Source organism: Rutidosis leptorrhynchoides, chromosome 4 (genome assembly GCF_046630445.1).
Source record: "Rutidosis leptorrhynchoides isolate AG116_Rl617_1_P2 chromosome 4, CSIRO_AGI_Rlap_v1, whole genome shotgun sequence".
NCBI classification, from domain to species: Eukaryota; Viridiplantae; Streptophyta; class Magnoliopsida; order Asterales; family Asteraceae; genus Rutidosis; species Rutidosis leptorrhynchoides.
In genome coordinates, this window is record NC_092336.1 from 622053757 (window position 1) to 622065924 (window position 12168).

The 12168-nt window shown below is 34.1% G+C and overlaps 3 protein-coding genes across 3 annotated transcripts; 2 read left to right on the plus strand and 1 right to left on the minus strand.

The window, feature by feature from the left end:
• Nucleotides 1-200: 200 nt before the first annotated feature.
• On the plus strand, nt 201-2467 carry LOC139843073 (uncharacterized). Its single transcript, XM_071833152.1, has 4 exons — nt 201-437; nt 740-1084; nt 1265-1462; nt 2213-2467. The coding sequence occupies exons 1-4, from the start codon at nt 201-203 to the stop codon at nt 2465-2467; spliced, it is 1035 nt and encodes a 344-aa protein (XP_071689253.1).
• A 1799-nt stretch (nt 2468-4266) lies between these two features.
• On the plus strand, nt 4267-6913 carry LOC139904145 (OVARIAN TUMOR DOMAIN-containing deubiquitinating enzyme 5). Its single transcript, XM_071886083.1, has 3 exons — nt 4267-4328; nt 5347-5445; nt 5789-6913. The coding sequence occupies exons 2-3, from the start codon at nt 5357-5359 to the stop codon at nt 6651-6653; spliced, it is 954 nt and encodes a 317-aa protein (XP_071742184.1). The 5' UTR covers nt 4267-4328; nt 5347-5356; the 3' UTR covers nt 6654-6913.
• A 1749-nt stretch (nt 6914-8662) lies between these two features.
• LOC139904146 (uncharacterized) lies at nt 8663-11035 on the minus strand. The gene is made up of 4 exons (XM_071886084.1): nt 10426-11035; nt 9913-9983; nt 9390-9768; nt 8663-9235 (listed from the first exon to the last, which is right to left on the minus strand). The coding sequence occupies exons 1-4, from the start codon at nt 10534-10536 to the stop codon at nt 9077-9079; spliced, it is 720 nt and encodes a 239-aa protein (XP_071742185.1). The 5' UTR covers nt 10537-11035; the 3' UTR covers nt 8663-9076.
• Nucleotides 11036-12168: the final 1133 nt, after the last annotated feature.

Below are 12168 nucleotides of genomic sequence, written 5' to 3' on the forward strand. Positions count from 1 at the left end.
TGTTGGAAACATTTAATCATGTAAATATCAATCTCAATTAATATATATAAACATGGAAAAGTTCGGGTCACTACAGTGACAAAGCTTGGAGAGCGAAAGGTATACTGGAGCTGGTGCACACTGACGTTTGTGAACCAATGAAGACCCTGTCGCTTAACCAAAACAGGTACTTTATTCTCTTTATCGATGACTATTCTAGAATGACGTGGGTGTACTTCATGCGTGAAAAATCTGAAGTATTTACTATATTCAAGAAGTTCAAGAATTTCGTAGAAAAGAGTAGTGGCCATCATATAAAAATACTAAGGAGTGATAGAGGAAAGGAATATAGCTCTACACAATTCAATAAATTTTGCGAAGATGAAGGAGTTAAACGCCAACTCACTGTTGGTTATGCCCCTGAGCAAAATGGTGTCTCTGAACGCAAAAATAGAACTGTAATGGAAATGGCCAAAACAATGATACATGAAAAGTCCTTCCAAACAGTTTCTGGGCTGAAGCTGTATACATGGCTGCATATATACTAAATCAATGTCCCACGAAAGCCGTAGAAAATAAGACTCCAATAGAGGCATGGAGTGGAAGGAAACCATCAGCGAAACATCTACGAGTATTTGGATCTATCTGCTACATCCATGTTCCTAAAGAGAAACGTCACAAGCTCCAAGAAAAATCAGAGAAGGGAATATTCTTGGGCTATAGTACACAATCAAAAGGTTACCGAGTCTACAACTTGAAGACTAATAACATCGTGATTAGCCAAGATGTGGAGTTTGATGAAGACGCTTCTTGGAACTGGGAGAAGGACAAAGTTGAAAAACAAACATATCTGCCACAGATATCTATAGAAACTTCAGATCAACAACCACTACAAGTTGAGCATTCTGAACAACAAGAAAGTACTGGTGAAACAAGCCCTGCTACACCAACTTCTCCATCGACAAGATTACCTTTGGCGCAAGACGAGTCAAGTCCAGAGTCAACACCTGGAAGAGTCAAAGCGTTAGCAGAGGTATACGAGGCATGTAACTTTACAGCCATGGAACCTGAAAGCTATGAAGTTGCAGCCAAAGATGAAAAATGGGTGACTGCTATGAAAGAAGAAATCAGAATGATCGAGAAAAACAACACAAGGGAGTTAGTTGATCCTCCAGAAAATAAAGAAATCATTGGAGTTAAGTGGGTTTACAAAACAAAGCTCAACCCTGATGGTTCTATACAAAAACACAAAGCAAGGCTAGTAGCTAAAGGCTATTCACAACAGCCTGGAGTCGACTACAATGAAACTTTCGCACCCGTAGCACGACTGGATACTATAAGAGCACTTGTGGCGCTAGCAGCTCAACGAAGGTGGAAGATTTACCAGCTAGATGTGAAATCAGCTTTTCTAAATGGGTTTCTCGAAGAAGAAATATACGTCGAGCAACCACAAGGGTTCATTAAGAAAGGAAAAGAAAATCAAGTCCTAAAGCTAAAGAAAGCTTTTTATGGACTTAAACAAGCACCACGTGCTTGGTATAGCCGCATTGACAGGTACTTCACAAGTTCAGGATTCAGGAGGAGTCAAAGTGAGCCCACACTCTACATTAAAACCCAAGGTAACTCTGACACTCTCATTATTTCTTTATATGTCGATGATCTTATATATACGGGAAACAATGAGAGAATGATACAAGAGTTTAAAGAAGACATGATGAAAACATTCGAGATGAGCGACTTTGGATTGATGCGCTATTTTCTTGGCATCGAAATTAGTCAAGAAAATGAAGGCATCTTCATTTGTCAAAAGAAATACACAGAAAACATCATGAAAAAGTTTAAACTATACGGTTGCAAAACCGTAGCCACGCCACTAGTTGCCAATGATAAGATGAGACAAGAAGATGGATCGGAGAAAGCGGATGCTTCAAGATTCAGAAGTCTCATTGAAAGTCTACTATATCTAACAGCAACAAGACCAGACATCATGTACGCAACAAGTCTACTATCCAGGTACATGCAAAACCCTACTCAAATACATTATGGAGCTTCTAAAAGAATATTAAGATACTTGCAAGGTACCATGGACTATGGAATATGGTACAAGCCCACTATAGACTCGAAGCTTCATGGATACACAAATAGTGATTAGGCCGAATCGGTGGATGACATGAGAAGTACTTCCGGATACGCATTCACACTTGGATCTGGTTTATTCTCATGGACATCAAAGAAACAAGAAACAGTGGCACAATCATCAGCCGAAGCCGAGTACGTAGCAGCTGCAAACTCAGCTAATCAAGCTATATGGCTAAAGCGAATTCTAGAAGATATGGGCGAAAAACAAGATGAAGCTACAAAAATATTCTGCAACAACAAGTCTGCAATTGCAATGGCAAAGAATCCTGTGTTTCACGGCAGAACAAAAATATTGACATCAAGTATCACTTTCTGCGAGAAAGCTCTGCCAAGAAAGATATTGAATTAAAATACTGCAAGACAGAAGAGCAAATTGCAGACATATTCACCAAAGCATTACCAAGATCAAAGTTCGAGTTTTTACGCAACATGCTCGGAGTAACATCGAAATACATTAAGGAGGAGTGTTCAATTAGTAATGTATTTCTCTAGACTAATCTAGACTTAATAGATATTTATGAGGCATGTTGTAGAACTTACTAGGATAATTAAAATATCCTAATAGCTAGTCAAAATATAAATGTTGCTAGAAAAGTCCACCACCGACATTTTAAGGCCTATAAATAGGCTAAGTGGTGATGCAATGTGATGTACACAAAAACACTCAACATTTCAATAATATAAAACATTATTTCTTACAAGTGCTATCTCTATCTATCTATCGATTCTATATTTATAAAAAATCCCCTCATTTATCACATATCATTATTCTAATACTTCATAACTAAAACTAAACATCACATTTTAATTAAACTAAATCTAACAATCGGATTGTACTTTATATATTTAAATATTAAATTTTACAAATTATATTTGTAAATATAGAAAAAAACCATAAATGTAAAAATAAACTTTAACATAATTGTCTAAAATTATTCATTTTGCTCAAAAAATATAAAGTTCTAGTTTAAGTTAATGTTAAAATGTTAACTAATTGTGACTTTGACCGACTTTGATTGCTAAATTGGATTTTGACCCATCAATTGATTTTTTTAACGTCCCCAATCAATTGATGTTGACCGTTTAATTAAACGGATTTTTAGAAATCGGAATGAATTGCTCTTAAAAACGATTAATCGGAGATTAATCGACGAGTAATCGGGTTTTTACAACAATGGTAGCTACTACTCAAATTACTACTCATTTCTAGATATATAATTCTGTGACTATGAGTCTATGACATTATGTCCAGACAATCGTGTTTAAGGCATGCTTATTTTCTATTTAATGATATATTTTTGTACATCTCTTAATTTAACAAGTAAATTTGTTGTTTCTTTGTCATATAATTTTAAATATGATCAGACATGGAAACAGATAGAGACATCTTCTCAAAGTGAGGTATATAAAACAACACTTTATATGGAGGTATATAAAACAACACTTTATATGATTGTCATTCGTGCATAATCTATAGTTTCTATTATATTGCTAAAATGATGATGTCATTATTAGGCTAATTCATTTGTTAAGAAAAAATTAAAAATAAAAATAAAAAAAATCTAATTATGATGGGTGATGTCATTAATCTAAATAATTTTGAATTAAAATTAAATCTTATTAATTAATTATTATTATTAAATCTTATTAATAATTATTTTAATTATTAAAATTAAATAGTTTTAAATTATTTTAACTAATTATTTTGAATTGAGTACGAGAATGTATAAAAGTTAGGAAGAAGGAAACCAATTCTACATTTATATTTTGATTTACACTTTTAAAATAAAATGACAACCGATATTATCTTTTATGATTGGATGTGGATTGTTAAATATGCATTTTAGGTGTTTGATGAAATGTTCAGCTGACGAGTTTCTTAATCGTACTATGTGATTCCACGGATCATAAAACTAAATAACTTTAGCATGTACGTTCACTTAATACCTATCATTAAACTGTTTCGTTTAAACAAACCCGTGATTCCACGGGTCATTTCACTAGTCTATTCATTACATGTACAGGGTAGGTCATAGCTTTTTAAAGAGTGAAAGGGGTATTTATAATAAGTTGTAATAACCGAAGGGTAATAAGACATATTAAATATTAATGAAATATATTTATATAAAAAACCCTGGTAATTGTGCCCTTTCTTTGCGCAGCGTTGCTTTGCTGCTTCCTTTTCACTTCGCTATTCAAAAACCCTCAAGGTAATAAACTTTCTTTTTTTCATTCAGACGATTGATCTAACATCGTTAATCCTTTATTTTTCTATATTTATTTTATAATATTATTATTTGATAATCAATCAATATAGAACCTTAATTTGTTGCTAATTCCCAGCTTAATTCAATTTACGGTCTAAATTTGAGTGGATTTGATCTTAGCTACTCGTATTAAATTAGGGCTATTTGTATTTCTTCATTTTTCTTTTTTTCAAAAAGTACTAATTTTGGCATTGAAAAGTGAAAATGTAGTAGCTTAACGCTAATGGGCATGTTTATCATCTATCTATTTAATGTTAATGCTAGTCCATTTTATATTGATTTTTTTTTTTGGTACAGAACTGTATATATATGGTTCCAAAATGATATGAATGTATAAGTTGAATTGTTATACTTGAACATCAAAATCATATCTTCTTGTATCTGTTTCATTCTCTGTACTGCCTGACAAGTTGGGTAAAAACGATACAACTGTATAAAATCTGTGTATATCATTTTATTTTACCAAACATATAGTGTGTGTTTTTATTTCACTAGTTATTATGGTAACTTTATAGTTTTTTAGTTGTTGAAACGATATATAACTTATTACCAATTATATAGCGCACGTAACTAAGGTTTTCCGGATGTTTAGACAATTGGGACTCTTTAGTTGTTTTAAAAGGTAACTAGACTAGTATGAAGAGGTAAGTTGACAGATTCGTTCATAAATGGCTGCAAGACGTCTAATGTAACTGGATGCTGAACATGATTCTAATGTGTATGTTATGGCACATGTATATTCAGTTTCATTTGTTAATGTACTCATATCTATATGGCTTACGTATCCAAATTGATAACATACCGTGTAGTTACTTATTTCTACTCTTGAATGCTCTTTGTTATTTTATGATATACTAGAGGACATTAATGTTTGCGCACTTGTTTCTTTGCCAATAGGCTCTTGTTACTAAAATTTATGTTTCTTAGTGAAGCTCTACTGATAATCATCTCATGATTACAGAGTTCTGATAATGGAAAATACTGAAGAATTGGTGGAAAATCAGACCAAGGAGATTCATGTAGAAAAAGAAACTCGTGAGGACATGCTTTCAAGGCACAGGTAAGCAGTTTTTATTAAAAACTGGCGAGGTGGCAAAATAGCAGGTTGGTAAATTGGTCGAAAAGGGTTGGGTCGAACAAGTAGTTTTTTATACCACAGGTCGACACACAAACGCTATTTCTCTTATCTTTATTTTTGAGTTTTACAAACAATTAATGTTTTAAATGAGTAAATAACTAAACAGGTTGGGTAATTTTGTTTTTGGAGTAAAATGGTTTAGAAAGTTTGATGCTTTCTGATTACAAGGCGGCCGACATTCAACGTGGTTGGCATGCTCAATCTGTTTTTATTTGAATTAATAGTGTACTCATAATTTTTAACCAATTTACCCAAAAAATTACAGGAAAGAGATTAACCAGATACAGAATAAAGAAATTGCATTAAAAAAAGCAGCTGCTAAAGGAAGCAAAGCTGAACAAAAAGCTAAGAAGAAACAAGTGGAAGAAGAGATCTCTCGACTCACTAATGAGCTCAAACAAAAGCACGTAAGTGAACTAGCTTCAGTAGGTTACGCTAGTACCACTACAAGTGGAGAAATAAAAGAAAACAATATTGATATTTTAGCAAAAGCCATAGCTGGGTTCTCGGTTACCAACCAAAGCGAGCATTCAAAACCTACTAAAACTGCAAAGAGGAAAGAAAAACGGGCCCAACAAGAAGCAGCTAGAGAACAAAGAATACAAGAAGAACAAAGCAATATTGTAAGTGACCGAATGGTTGAAAATGCAAGATTAGAGAAAAAGCTTGAACCCCTTGGTTTAGTCATTAATGAAATCAAACCAGACGGTCATTGTCTCTATCGAGCTGTTGAAGATCAGTTGAAAATCAAAAGTTCTCCTTTTTATACATTTCAAGAACTTCGAAAAATGGTGGCTGATTATATGAGGGAAAATTCGTCCGATTTTCTTCCTTTTTTTCTATCGGAAACTGTTGCAGATGGAGAATATGATGATTCTGTTGTAGAGAAGAAGTTTGAAAGTTACTGCAATGAAGTGGAGTCAACTGCTGCTTGGGGCGGTCAACTTGAACTCGGTGCATTGACTCATTGCTTGCAGAAACATATCATGATATTTTCCGGGTCGTTTCCCGATGTGGAAATGGGAAAGGAGTACAAAGCTGGTGACTCTGCAGGCTCAAGTATTATGCTTTCATACCATAAGCATGCATTTGGGCTAGGTGAGCATTATAATTCAGTCGTGCCTGTTTGAAAGCAAAGGTCTGAGTATGCATATTATACTTTGAAGTTAAATTTATACCTTTCACTTTCGTAATTTTGTTATCTGGTGGTAAAACTTTGGTTGATATTTAAACTAGGCTTTGTAGTAGACTCTTGATATGCCCTGCTCTTGATTTTGACTTGTATCACCTGTATAATCTGATTGCCATCATAAATACTGGATGGCATGTGAATTATGGTGCTTCGTTTGAATTTATGATAAATAAATGGGTTTTGATTTTGGTTTCGTAATGTCATTGATCGACTGGTTAAAGGTGAATGTTACGCCTTGTTTATCATGCTTGTGAGCATGCAAAGCATATTATTTTGCTTGTAGTGCCTGATACATTCGAAGTATGTTATTCTGCTTTGAGTGCCTGATCAGATCAACTTAATGAACGTGAAAAATGGTGAATATTTCAAATTATTTGAATAATACGTAGTTAAAAGGTTCAAATATGATTGGAATAATCTTTGCTATTGATATAAAGTTACAGTCATCATCATAAAGTCGGCAAAATCATATCTTTGCCCATGATGCTTGTTGCTTCGGAATCTCGGGCAACACCAAACCATCACTAACACAGATCATCGATCCCACCAAATCAAGAAACTGTTAATTTTCGATACTAGTTTCATGAGTTGGCCGGAGCTATTGGCAGTTTTCCATCACCCAAGTGGAGCAAGAAAAGGTCGATATCAGCCAAGTCAATAGCTAAGAGCTAGAAAAAACAATGAGACCGATCAACCACCGACGAGTCAACAAACTACGAGTATGGGTTTTACTTAGAGGTACACAAAAAACCGGATCCGATCCGGGAAAAAATCCAAAACGGATCCACCGAATGCCGGTTCTAAAAAAATCCGGATCCAGATTCGAGATCCGATCCAGTTCCGATCGGACATGGATTTCGTAGGAAAACGGAAAAAAACCGGATTTTATCCGGATCCAGTCCGACTCAAAAAACTAGGCGTTTTTCTTTTTTTATTTTATTTTATTTTATTTATTTATTTATTTTTTGAATTTCTGGCCTTCATTTTGGTTTTTTTTTTTTAGTATTTTATTAACCAATTTACTCCCATAATGTATATTACAAATAGAAGATGGTAGTGTTTTGGTTGAAGATGCACCGACATACACTCTCAAATTTCTTTCTATTATCTAAATACTCTCTAAGTACAATATAATTACTCTTTAATATTTACTTACTTATCCAGTCCTATAATGGATAATTCACAAGTTTCCGGTTCCGGTTCCACTTTTGTTGGAACATCTTCACAAGATTACACCATGGCCGATATTAACTAAAAAAAATACAAAGCAAAAAAGTAACGTTTGGTCTAAATTCGATTTGTGTGTAATGAAGGCGGTAACAAAAGAGCTCGTTGTACACAATGTTCGAAGTTCCTAGGTGTTTTGGTTAATACTAGTTTAAAAACATTTTGACAAAAGTTGTAGCGCAAACGCAAGAGACCCGAGACAACAAACACTTCGCCAAGATGGTTCGATTTATGATTACGATGCTGAAGCTCTTCGGCAAGATTTGTCAAGGTTTGTCATTTGACAAGGGCTTCCTTCAAGGCTTACGGCGCTGAAAAACCGGATGAAAAATCGGCAAGATGGTTCGAGTTTGATCTTGATGCTTGATTCCTCCCACGTCCGAGAAATCCGGAGACGTGTCATTGTCATAGTCAGGACCTGTGACCTGTCAGAAAGAACGTTACGCCTTCAGCTGGCATAGTACACGTAAAACTTGAATCATACCTTATCAATCGATGGTCTGTCCATCTTAAGATTAGCCATTTATACGTCATGCGCCGCACGTGATCATGCATGGCGTGACACACGTCTTTATACATATACATAAATTATGTAACAATAACAACCCTTTTATCAAGATTTCAATTAGAAATAGTCTTTTACTTTTTGAATCGTAAAGTAAATAACAAAAGAAACAAGTTTTCTACTATACACAAGATACTACTACAAAACTTTGAAGTAAATTCAATCAAGTAATCAACTTAATGCAAAAACATAAGCAAAAAATAATTTACCATGGTAAACATGCTTCAAATAGACAATATCTACTTACTCATCAAGATCAGGATTAAACAAACAAATCAAGAAACTTAAAACCAAAGCTCATCTTGTTTACTCAGCCATAGAGGACAGACAAGGCATTGATCAGCCATATACATCATAATGATTCTTTATAATTCAAATCGTCTCTGTGTCAAAAGGAAGTCACTAATACACAAAGTTCTCTTTACAAAATACACTTTTTTTAACCATTGAATAATTACTATCAAAGGATCAATGTAACCATACCCGATAACCAACTCAAATGCAAATTCTTCGTCAAAGTATAGACTTTGACCTAATCCATCTAACTTAGCTTTTATTAGTTTCGTACTTCATACGCTTAAAGCCACAGGATCTTGCCATGAGATCTTCCTCTTTCCTGCTCGATTTGTCGAACCATCACCCACATTTCTACAGATTGAAAGCTTAATATCATTTTGTTGTTCTATCCTTTGATCCTCATAGCTCTCCTGAACTTCTTCTTCTTCCATCTGAAATTCAACCAACAATGAATTGTAAGAACAAGAAACCATTGAGTTTGTAGTTGTAGTTTGACTGTTGCTACTATCTACATATGTATCTTGCTCACAGTTTCTTCGATTTCTTCAATCAAAGCTATACAATGATCAATGTTCATTAACTTACCGAAATCTGGTTCAAGTCAAATATAGGAGCTCGAGGTTGAACGACGGCTTCTTTAACACTAACACCGCTTTCTGTCTGGTTGAATTCGGTCACTATAGACGAAATGTTCCCAGTAATCCTTTGATTTATATCAACACCATGGAAGTCAAAAACAAGAGGTGGTCTACTTGGAGCAATGTTTTTCTTCTCAGCATACACTTTTCCCCTTTGGTTTACATCAGAAACCGAGGGCAAATGGCGCAAAGTTGCCACCTTTTTAGAGTTCGTCTTGTCTTTATTGCTTTTCCTGTATTGGGCTGTATCTAAATTTTGTGAGCTCACTTCTTGTGGAGCCGATGATTTCGTTTTCAGTAGATATTTGTGTCTACGCCTCAAGAATCTGTGTGAACCGAGAACAGTAGCAAGTCAGTGCATAATAAAGACAAGTAGTTTGGATTTATGGAAACTCAAAATACAAATTTTGTAACTAAAACCTAAATGGAAAGCAAGTTTTATTGAATTGAGTATAAGAAAACAATTGTACCTCACTTCAGCTTCTAAAGTCTGTTTCTTTTGCTTCATGGCTTCCAATTTGTTTCTTGCAGCATCTGTTTCCTGTAATTTTTCACAAAAATTAGAAAGCTATTGACAAAAATACCCTTTTCAAAGATTTACACCAAAAAAAATATTATGCTAATCAGTAATCAATTCTCTTCCCAATCCAAACCCTAATCCCCAAATTTTGGAATCATTTGAAAAAACGAAACGAGAGAACAAAATTTATTTTAAAAAATCATGGTCAAAAATTGATCAAACAGATCAAAATAAATTATTATACAGAAACAGTTGATTCAACAGATCTATTCCCAAACAGACCATATATATGTGATCTATATAACAATATGAACAAGAAACATAAACAGTTGAGCAATATATATATCTCAACATGTAATCAAACCAACAATATCCCTAAAAAGAAATCAAACAATCCAAACCCCAATACCAAATCTTTAAGCAAAAATGATTAGATCAGAAGAAAACAAATAAAGATTCTTACTTGTTGCAACTCTAGGTAATCTTGGATAAGGGTTTGATGTTTAAGTCTAGCCCTAACAACATCTTCATAAGAAGATGAATCAAAAGCAACCGCTTTCATCTTCTTACTCATCAGATCTCAACTTTCTTGAAATCCCAAATTGATAAAGAAATCAATATGATATGATAAATATAAATATATATTATATAAATAGAAATAAAAAAGAGAGACTTCAAAGAAAAATGATAGAGATAGATATATAATTATAATGGATAGAAGGGGTGTTGAAAAGAAATACTTAAAGAAAGAAGAGAATGGGTTTGTGTGTGTGTGGGGTGAGAAGTTTCTTGCTTTTTCCTGTTTTCTGTGTTAATGGTGATGAAACTCTGACCAAAGAGAAAGCCCCAAAAAGCCCATATAATTCGGTTGGTTTGGTAGACAATGAAGTGATGAAGATGGAGAATTTTGGGGGGTTGCAGAAGGGTAATTGTGGAACAACCATAATTAATTGATCTGTATGCCAAATTTTGTTTTTGTTTTTGTGTGTATGGATGGATGTAATGATAACTGAGTGAGGTGGGTTTGGTTGGATTTTGAAGACATCTTCTTTCTTTCTCTATTTTTTCATGATTTGTTTTTTCCTCACTTTATCTAACCTTTCAAGACTATTTTTTTAACATAAAAAAAAATATTTTTTTGTCCAAATTGGACTCCTCTTCCTTTCTTTTCTGATAATGTGTTTCTTTTCTTATAATACTCATCGCTAATCCCATTTACAAATTAAACACACCCTTAATTGTGATTGTAATGGTAACTTTACTCAAATTAGTATTAGAAGATTTTTTTTTTTTTTTTACTCATGACTCATGAGAGCCTTGTGATCTGGGTTTGCCCACTATATTCCTTTTAGGCTTTTATCATATGCATAAATGCATACCACTCCATGGGTAAATAGGTAAGGTATATTCAATTATATAATGGAAAATGCAGGTCCATTCTTTACTTTCTGGTTGGGTCTCACTGTATGTATTATTAGTATATGCTATCAATAACAGTTATGGCAGAGTAAATCAGCAGTGGAGAAAGTTGGTGAAGAATGCATTAAAAGAATATTTTTTCTCACCAAAACCATTGTAGAAACTTTTCATTGAATGTCAATTTTTTCTAGCAGTGGGACTACTATTGGCCCATCCTCTATCTACAAAAGTTGACTTGAGTTTTTGTCTATTTAATATTGTTGTTTGACTTTGTGTGTGGTTTTCAAGTTAGATAGAACCAAGCCTAAGCCCACATGCAATGGTACGTGAAAGCCCCATGTTACCAATGTTAAAGCTTTAATAATGAATGTGGTCAATTGGTGAAAGGTGGCGCCAGCACTTCTGTAACGAGGGAGTGAAAGGAAAAATGGGACCCATTATCTTTTTTATTTGTACCTTGTGTTAGTTTATTTGTACATTTTATATTTTATAGGTATATTTGTGGGTATATGTAGTTTGAGATGGAGTGGTGATTGTGAGAGTTTAGTGAAAAGAATGTGAAAGGAATATTAAATGGTTTCTGCTGATGTGGCGATGATGTGGAGAAAAGAAGTTTAGTGAAAGGAGAGAACGATTGTATGTGGCCTAACACTGATTTGGTTTGGTTTGACTTTTAGTGTTTTCATGCCTTTTATTTTGCTAACAGCAATTTGGATCACCAAGGCGACTAAACTACACACGCGATCATCTTTCGCAGTTGCATAACTCGCCCCAACTACTGCCCTAG